Source organism: Ciconia boyciana, chromosome 27 (assembly GCF_034638445.1).
Source record: "Ciconia boyciana chromosome 27, ASM3463844v1, whole genome shotgun sequence".
NCBI lineage: Eukaryota > Metazoa > Chordata > Aves > Ciconiiformes > Ciconiidae > Ciconia > Ciconia boyciana.
The window spans coordinates 1,179,769-1,188,687 of record NC_132960.1 but is presented as its reverse complement, the minus strand read 5'-3'; the positions used below and the strand labels follow the sequence as shown (position 1 = coordinate 1,188,687).

The 8,919-nt window shown below is 45.0% G+C and overlaps 2 protein-coding genes across 2 annotated transcripts; both read right to left on the bottom strand.

Annotated features, from left to right (window-relative positions):
• Positions 1 to 12: 12 nt before the first annotated feature.
• On the bottom strand, positions 13 to 6,129 carry TMPRSS12 (transmembrane serine protease 12). The gene is made up of 5 exons (XM_072847431.1): positions 6,005 to 6,129; positions 5,316 to 5,514; positions 3,552 to 3,823; positions 2,625 to 2,767; positions 13 to 880 (listed from the first exon to the last, which is right to left on the bottom strand). The coding sequence occupies exons 1-5, from the start codon at positions 6,102 to 6,104 to the stop codon at positions 644 to 646; spliced, it is 951 nt and encodes a 316-aa protein (XP_072703532.1). The 5' UTR covers positions 6,105 to 6,129; the 3' UTR covers positions 13 to 643.
• Positions 6,130 to 6,235: 106 nt separating this feature from the next.
• On the bottom strand, positions 6,236 to 8,842 carry LOC140644516 (thiol S-methyltransferase TMT1A-like). Its single transcript, XM_072847432.1, has 2 exons — positions 8,101 to 8,842; positions 6,236 to 7,144 (listed from the first exon to the last, which is right to left on the bottom strand). Exons 1-2 carry the CDS (start codon positions 8,602 to 8,604, stop codon positions 6,908 to 6,910), a joined length of 741 nt encoding a protein of 246 aa, XP_072703533.1. The 5' UTR covers positions 8,605 to 8,842; the 3' UTR covers positions 6,236 to 6,907.
• Between the last annotated feature and the right edge of the window lie 77 nt (positions 8,843 to 8,919).

Here is an 8,919-nt window from a genome sequence, read left to right as displayed (position 1 = left end):
TTAACATAGTACTGCAGTGATTCTGACTGAACGTGCGGATGTTGTGTGGTACCAGGTCTTTCACAGTGGCCAAGAATAAATATGTAGTCTATGAAACAGCACCCAGAGATCTTTTATCGGATGTGTCCTTTCAGCAGTCAGAGTACTAAGTCGTCTGTGCATAAATTTTAGTCATCACTCACAATAATTAGTGGAGAATACCTTTTCTCTTTCTGCAGGTTTTTTTTCCTTGTTAGCTTTCAGTAAGCTGAGCCGCTGTTAACTAAAGCCACTTGTGCTCTGCTGGTGTGCACCCAGCAGAGGGAGTTTCTCTGCCATCTGCAAATTCGTGGTACGAAAGCTTCTGATAGCTGGGAAAGCCTAGAAATAGGGTGGGAAGACGGTATTTGCAGTTGGTAACGTTTCTATGCTCAGTTTCGTTATTAGGGTCAAGGTTGTTATTGTTTCCTCCGCTGTGGGTGGGGATATCACTGGCAGAAAACAAAAAAGAGAACGCAATTGCAAACATGACTTCTAAAACGTAAGGGTATGTCCTTTGGCTCTTAGATTTATTCTGAAACAGGAGTTAGCTCTCTTTTCAACGTTCTGACAGGCAGGCCAAACTGCCACGATGGTGACGCAATGGTTTGTCCTTTTAGAAAGTCTACGCGAGTACTATACGTATCGCAGTCAGGACGATGGTAAGTGTAATGCTCCCGGGACTCACGGCCTTGTTACTCAACAGAAGTTCAGACTGTATCCATCTTCTGTATTGAGATAAGCGGACGTAGATCCCAGGAAATTTTGGCCGCCCACAGCCTACTCCAAAACTAGCAATCCCTATCAGGTAGTACTTGTTGGTACTAGGGTGATAGCACGCTAAGGGTCCACCGCTGTCTCCCTACAAAGAAACAACACAAAAAACGAGTAACAGGTATTCCCTTCCAGGAGTCAGTGTAGAATTCAGTCAGCGATGCATCCACTTTTATTTTTTAACCTTTTTTAGTCAGCTAACCAGGCAGTAATCCACGGGTAGTAGTACACAGATTAAGATAAGATGCGGTGATGCTGGGTGGTACTGCCGTGAGGAGAATACCATGCCTGCCTTAGTTGCAGGCTCTTTGACTGAACTTCTGTTGTTGTTTTTCTTTCTGCACCTTTTCAGGCTCAGGCTCATCTCCCTAAACTTTCTCACTCGTCAATTAATAGGAGAATATATTGTCCACACAGTGTATAAGTACCGAGAAACACGGTAATGACTACACAACCCGGAATCTCTGCCATGTCACCTACTTGAAGGAAAACTGCTGAGGGAAGTAGGAAGTATATCAGACAAAGTACTTATTCATAATGGTTTTCAATTATAAATGTCTCCGTGTCACGGCTGGTGCCCCAGCGTTTGCACACTACTGCTTTTGGCCCGAGAACTCTTTTCGGAGAAAGAGATGCTGACTGCTCAGCTTTAAATAAAAATCTTGCCCTGTCACTGAGCCGTGTCGCTTTCCCGTGCTGCTGCTCTCTTTCAAAGGCAGCAAAGCAGGCCAGGTGCTTGTGTGCTTCACACACGCTACATATGTACAGTGATACATACGTATCCATACGTGTGTGCTTCACACACGCTACATATGTACAGTGATACATATGTATCCATACGTGTGTGCATCACACGCTACATATGTACAGTGATACATATGTATCCATACGTGTGTGCTTCACACATGCTACATATGTACAGCGATACATACGTATCCATACGTGTGTGCTTCACACATGCTGCATATGTAGTGATACATATGTATCCTTACGTGTGCTTCACACATGCTACATATGTAGTGATACATATGTATCCTTACGTGTGCTTCACACATGCTACATATATAGTGATGCGTGTGTGTGTCCATACATGTGTGCTTCACACACTACGTATGTGATACGTGTGTGTGTCCATATGTGTGTGCTTCACACACTACATATGTAGTGATATGTGTGTGTATCCAAATGTGTGTGCTTCACATGCTACATGTGTACAGTGATATGTGTGTGTCCATATGTGTGTGCTTCACACACACTACATATGTACAGTGATACATGTGTATCCATACATGTGCTTCACACATGCTACATATGTACAGTGATGCATGTGTGTCCAGACGTGTGTGCTTCACACACTACATACGTACAGTGTATACATGTGTGTGTGTCCGTACGTGTGTGCTTCACATGCTACATATGTACAGTGATAAGTGTGTGTGTCCATACGTGTGGTTCACACATGCTACACGCGTGCAGTGATACGTGTGTGTGTGTCCATACGTGTGTTTGTGTGATGTTGTATCCTTTACTGACATCTTTGTGGCAAGTGTTGTGTAAATACAAAATGCAAACATGTTTGGGTCCTTCCCCTTTCACTTATTCTCGTCGTCCTCTGAGTATCACGGAATTCTTTGTGATGTTTTTGAGATGGGTTTTTTCTCTGGAATCACCGTCTCGCCTCTCTCTCTATTTATGGTGCTTCTTCTGCAGTTTGACATGTTTTCTGTTAGTATTTGTGCCATTTTAATTAATTATGCTGGTCACCATGATGCCTCGAGACTCTGGCTTGGTGCTCTCCATACCGGCAGGCCAGGCACAAGGTTCCTTCTTACCTGACAGGTGTCAGTGCCGCCTGATCGGGAGCCAGCACAAATCATGTTGCTGTTCACCAGCCCTCCGTACGCATCAGAACTGTTACAGACGCTAGAAGGAATGATCTCCACTTGTGCTTCTTTTAACACAGCCGAAGTTCTACCTTTAATAGAAGACAGCATAGAGAAAGGTAACATATTCATGCTGTTGGGTGCAGTGATTCTTTTTTCCCTGTTTAGCCAGCTTAAGCATGTTTCTGTGTGTGTTTAGACACGTACGTAATGTAGATTGTGCCTACTTCTAATGGATTTAAACTGAAGTGGGTTAAGGATTTGCAGACTTGCATTTGATGTAGTTTTTGCAATTCTTATTCTGAAGAAACATCGATGATAACAGTCCTGCTCACTAGCCTTGCTTAAAATGTCAGAGGTGACTTAGCAAACAAGCTTATACGATCCCCAGCTGTCCCTGGAACTTCCACGCAAGAAGGATGCACACCACCAACCGACATCGTATCACGTTTGTGCTCACTGTGATTAGAGAGAGAATTTGAGGGAGTGCAGCCATTTGTAAAATACATGGGGACCCCTAAGTTCACAATGCACGGCGTCAGAATTGTTTTTCAATAAAAAAGCTATTTCTAGCAGACAACATTGAGGAGCTGTACCATGAATCTGCAAGTCAGGCTAGTTGATTTTCTTTTTTTCCTGTTATACTTGGAAGAAAGGCTAGAAAATTCATGCCTTTGGTTACATCTGTGTAGATCTAATCTGCTTTCAATGGAAAAAATACTGAAAGCAGATACTCAGTTGTGGAAGGATTCGATGACACCGTGCGATGAGACTATAACCTGAACAAATTCAGTTCTCTCAGTGAGCTTGAGGGACTGGAACCCCATATTAGTTATGTAGCTTGTAACTTGATCAGCGACGCAAGCAAATTTTTACCTTTTTCTGCTGTACGTCCCCAACCACTAATGAAGCATTCTGTTTCGTTGTCAGCCTGTAGGTAAAGGTGTGCAGGAGGTAAGCAGATAGGCTGAATATAGTCGCTGTAGCGTACTGCGGAATCCAGTTCAAATAATGCAATATCGTTTTCAAACGTTTCTCTCTTGAATTCTGGGTGCACAGTGATTCTTCTAATATTTCTTTTTGCTGCGTGTTCGCCATGTTTCCAAAGGTTATGCACGCCTAAAACAGCTCTCCAGGAATATGGGTCCCTAAGAGAGAATTCATGGATATTTTTACAATTATGTTAAATACGTTTCTTGATGGTGTTGTTTTACTGTTGGCTTATGCACCTTTAGGAACATACATTGAAAATTCTGTGGTAAGTATTTTCTGGAACATATTTGGCTAATTACCATTTTGTCTGTTTTGAACACTCGCTTTGCCTGATGCTGGTTATGGCTGTTGAGGCAAATTCAGACCAATGAGTTAAGCTGATACTCAGCTTTTGCTTCCCGCCCCATCTCAGCAGAGGCCACCTGGGAGATATGCTTTTGAAAAAGATAAAAACATGGATTTATTTTGCAGAAAGGAAGTAGTCTTATACCCACAACGCTTATAAAGACTGTGCTTGTACCTAGATTTGGGAAATCCATTAACTAGAACTTACAAATAATTAATATCAACTTAAGATTAAATTGAGAAATAGGGCCGGAGTCATTCAGACCTAATTGCTAGTCAAGGATGTTGAAAAAAATCTTCACTGATATTAAGTGAGAATTGAATTTGGCCTGTGATGAGCAAAGGGCAGGCTGTAAAATTCAGATTAACCTCCAAAATTCTCCAGAGTGTAAGATAAAAATTATTTGCAATATAATGCCCCTCTAAATTAATGTTTGTAAAAGTGCATTTAAAGAAACAAGGAGCTGACCTAACCAAGTCCTGATAATGATGAAATTCCAAAGTTCTGAGATTTTTACAGTTCAGTTTCCCTCAGGTCATGGTTATGTCAACACCGTTGATACGACTAGTGTGCAGACTTTGAAACTCTGTTAAAGACTACAGAAAAGCCAACAGTGATCAGATGGCTGAAATGCAGCAGAACTGCTGTAAGTACACTTAAAAGGCCTGTTCTAAGGAGTGTTTTTACCATATTGTCCAAAAAAAAGCAGTTAAGTGCCAAATTGTTGGTTCTGTTAAACAGAAAAAAATGGAAATAGTGTTAAAACTAATGAATTGTAATGTTTCTAATCTAAATATTGCAACATTTTCTTTTTGCAGTGAGCTTTACTACTTCAGAAAAATCTATTAATCAGAAAAATTAGAGCTCCATGAAAAAAAAAGCTCCCAACCTAACAAAAATGTCACCTAGATTAAAAACAAACGACCCTTTATTAAAAATAACAAAGGTTGTTCTGGGCCAAGCCAGAAGCGCGTATCCAAGACTTCTTGATGTTGACTTCTAAAGATGTAACTTTGCATCCTGTGCTGGGCTAGCAGCCGTCACCACACGCGACCCTTACAGCAAAGGTGACAAAGGGGACAGAGTTTGGTCCTTAGTGCCACGGCCAGTCCCTCCTACGGGCCACATCAGTAAACAGGAGCTGCGTAGTTTGGGTCTGCACATTGGTTCTGCATTATGAGAGCTCGGTCCGTGTATGTCCCCTGGATTTGCCTTTTGGTCAGATACCCCCAGCGATGCTTTGCTGATCTACTATGCTCTCCTCATACTTAATAAAAAGAGGTATTGGCATGAATACATACTTCCTTCCTGTGACGCAGTGGCCAGCGGTAAGTACTGAATTCTCATTAACTAAAACTCCACCACAAACGTGTATAAATTGTACACCAGCTTGGTGAATCTGGAGGCTGACTGACCATGGCCACGCTCCAATTTGAGTGTAGTGTCCGCCTACGATGCGGGATCCCGAGATGCTGTCTAAGAGCGGCCGTTGCCCGCACTCTGCAAAACAGAACAGTTGGTTATCTTGTTCAAAGTGGAAAACAGAGGGTTTGGTGCACCGGCAGCATTTTGGGGGTTTGTTTGGTTGGTTTTCTTTTTTGGTTTTGTTGTTTGTGGGGTTTTTTTAATCTACAGTGTTGCTTGCTGCAGGATTTTTGATGTTTGCAGCTGGAGCCCGGCTTCTGGAGATCCCAGGGCTGTTTTCTTAGGTTGTATTGTTATCCCACAGTATGAAATGGGTGTATTTCATCTGGTTACATTCCTTGTGTCCAGACCTACTGTGTACATTGAGGGTAAGCAGGTTCCAGTCACCAGTGCTTTATGAATTCACCCGATTTAGGTATAGGTGAAGTTTTTTCGTGTGTCTGTGGGGAGCCACGGGACACCACAGGCCCGTTCCCCTTCCCCCCCTCCCCGCCTGCCCTCTCAGGCCCTTCAACTGCCCTCCACGGCCCTTCCCACACCCGCTGCTCCGGTACAGCCACGGTACCCTCAGGGGAAGCCTGCGGGGCCGCCGTGCCGGGGAGGGTGCCCGCCAGGAGCGGCAGCAGCAGCAGCAGCAGGGCGGCGGCGGGCCGCCCCCGCTGCATCCTCCGTCGAGGGGGACAAAATGGCGGCCGGACCCGGCGCGCGGGGGCGCCGCCAACGGCCCCTGAGGCGGCGGCGCCTCCGGACCGAGCCGCGGCAGCTCTCAGAGAAACTTCCCGAGCGCGTAACGTTAAACTCCAATCTTTTAATGCTCTAGTGACGAACCGCGTTAGAACCGATTACCGCGCAGAGGCGGGCAGGCAGCCAAGTGACCGAGAGGCTTTGGTAAGTGTTATGTGGGGAGGCAGGGTGTGGTGCCTGCCCTTCCCCCCCTCTTTTCTAAATAAATAACTGGCGGCTGAGCAGGAGTTGGGTGTTAAGGGTTTGCATCTGACTGCTTGTTCTGGGAGGCTGGAACGTGAACAGCTGTGACAGAGCGCGGGGAGCAGGTCGAGCCCAGCGCAGGAATTACAACGGCTCACCGAGCCCTGGCTGCTTCCCAGTGTGGGGAACATCTGAAGGAATCCCTTCCCAGAGTTAATCAGACGTAGGCAGAAGTTCCCTTGAGTTAATGCATTTTTTTTTCTGCCTGCTGGGCTGTTTTGCATTATCCTGCAGCCTCCTCCTGGGATCCTCCATGGGCTGGGCTCTGGTGAGGCACAGTCAGCAGCACGAGGGCTGGAAAGATGTTCAGAAAACTGACCCTCGCTTCTCATTTGATGCTTGAATCAGAAGCTTAATTAAAGTCCTTCACCGTGTTACCTAGATTCAGACGTCTGGATTAGCCTATGCCGTGATGTCTGCGTTGATTCTCTCAAGGAATTTCTGTAGAGGCAGGGGAGAAGGCCTGGCAGGGCGGCGTGAGTTACTTCACAGCGTACCCGATGATGTGAGGCTGAATGGGCGTCCAGGGCAGCGCTACGCTTATGTGTTGTAATTTCAGCTCCGAGAAGTTGGCCTCTTCGAGATTCTTCCATATCTCTCTCGTTAGGCAGCATCCATCAAAGACAAGTTTCCAAGTCGGATAGCAGATCTGCTGCCAAAAATACTTCCAGCTGGAATGATCGGCGGCCACGTGCTCTAAGAAATAGAAAGCGCCTCCCTGGGAAAAAACAAAGTCGTCTTACAGAGCCGCTGCAGGCGCTGGGGTTACGCCAAACTTCTCCCTCCATCCCACCTCCTCTCAAATACAGACCCATGCATGTGCAGTTTGCTCGCTCATCAGTATTCTCCCACCCCTCCCCTGCCTGCTTTTTGCTTTTGTGGTGTCAGTTGGAATTAATGTAAGCAGGAAACTTGGCAGAGATTCAAAATGCCTATTCAAAAAGCGTGAAGGATGTACTTATTTGATCCCTCTTTTATTATAGCAATAGTTTGTTGTCTTTTTGTTTTAATTACAGTTGCTAGCATGTCATTTTTTTCGAAGGAAACTAAGAGAAATGTATAAAACCTACTCAAACGCATCAGTTTTTGACAACGCAGAGGATTGTCTTGAAAATACCATTTTAAAGGCTGAAAGTCTATTGCAAAAATACCCTGACAAACCAGTTTTTTTTAATCTTTAGCTTGATTAGTGTACTACAGGGAATGAAGGCATTTAATTAGACTGTTTTAGTCATACAGGTAGATCAGCCCCACTTCTAAGAGGCTGAAGCAGTTTATTTAAAATGCAGACTTTCAGTCTTGATCAGAGAGCTTCCCACCCAAAGAAAATATGGGGTGTGTGGGGAGAGACACCACCACAGGAGCCAGTTCTGCTTTAAATGATATACCGTAATTACTTACAAAATTACTGGCAGCTCTAGTTACCAGACTATGTTACCTTTAGGGTTTTCCTTTTAAGAATAGGACAGACTGACCAGTATGTTGCTACTGCTTTGCACCATTTAGCAGTGCAGAGTGGTTGTAAATCTGATTTAACTAGGGAAATAAACCAAGTCTGGTTTGTAAGCTCAAAAACAACTTTTTTTTTTCCCCTTTTTTTTTCTTTCCTTTTGGTGCAGTGCCTCTGGAACAGATGATAAAGGTAATAACCAAACTTTTTAGTCAGATACTCACTGGTCTGAGCACTCGCAGTACCTCCTTCAGGGTGCCGTTCACACTGTGCACAGAGCAGAGGACCAAGGTGCAGATGACGGCATCCACAGAACCACTGGGCACCTGGTGCAGGTCTTCTCCTGCAGCTACTAGGAAACGCTCGTAGTGGATGTGCTGGTTCTTGTTCATACTTCTCAACAGGCCTTGCTGGAAGTGGGGGTTTATGTCAGTGCATGTGACTTTGCAGCCTGGTGGGTAGAACTGGAAGTTGGCACCGCAGCCGGTCCCGATCTCCAGCAGCTTCAGCTCTCCTGAGGGGCTCGTGAAGTCAGGTAGATTACGAAATAGCTCCTGTTTCTGCTTCTTTGTTTTCCTCTCGTGAATTGCAGAAAACTTCTCCAAGAAGAAAGGAAAAAATATCTTCCTACAGAAAGGCTTCCATATGCCCAGGAACGATAGCAGGTAGATGGGCATGGCAAGCAGCGCAAGGCAGGCACGGAAGAGGAGGATGCTGGCCTCTGTCATTTCCAGCGTCGGACAGAGGATCCGTACTGAGCAAAACTAGTTCTTCTGTGTATTAGAGCCCTTGAAATTCAGACCGAGCTGCATTCATGTACTTGCCGTGTTCCTCTTGAAGTATATTCAGCTCCTTGGACTGATCTAGTAGACTTTTCTCTAAAGCTGATTTTAAAGTCCGGTCACAGGCAGGGAAGGGAAAAACAGGACTGCATACCAAACAGTTACCCTAGCGTCCCAGCTCTGGTGAAGGAGGAGCTGCCAGTCTCTTGCGTAACCAGGATAAACTGGGCAGTACAACTTTGTGTGTAACCCCTGGCAAAA

Coding starts and splice junctions, on each gene's coding strand:
- LOC140644516 (XM_072847432.1), bottom strand. CDS start 8,604: ATGACAGAGGCCAGCATCCTCCTCTTCCGTGCCTGCCTTGCGCTGCTT. Junction 7,145..8,100: donor TACTGCGAGTGCTCAGACCA/GTGAGTATCTGA, acceptor GTTTTTTCCCAG/GGAGGCGCTTTCTATTTCTT.
- TMPRSS12 (XM_072847431.1), bottom strand. CDS start 6,104: ATGCAGCGGGGGCGGCCCGCCGCCGCCCTGCTGCTGCTGCTGCTGCCG. Junction 5,515..6,004: donor CCCGCAGGCTTCCCCTGAGG/GTACCGTGGCTG, acceptor TCTGTTTTGCAG/AGTGCGGGCAACGGCCGCTC. Junction 881..2,624: donor GCGGCACTGACACCTGTCAG/GTAAGAAGGAAC, acceptor GTTTCTTTGTAG/GGAGACAGCGGTGGACCCTT.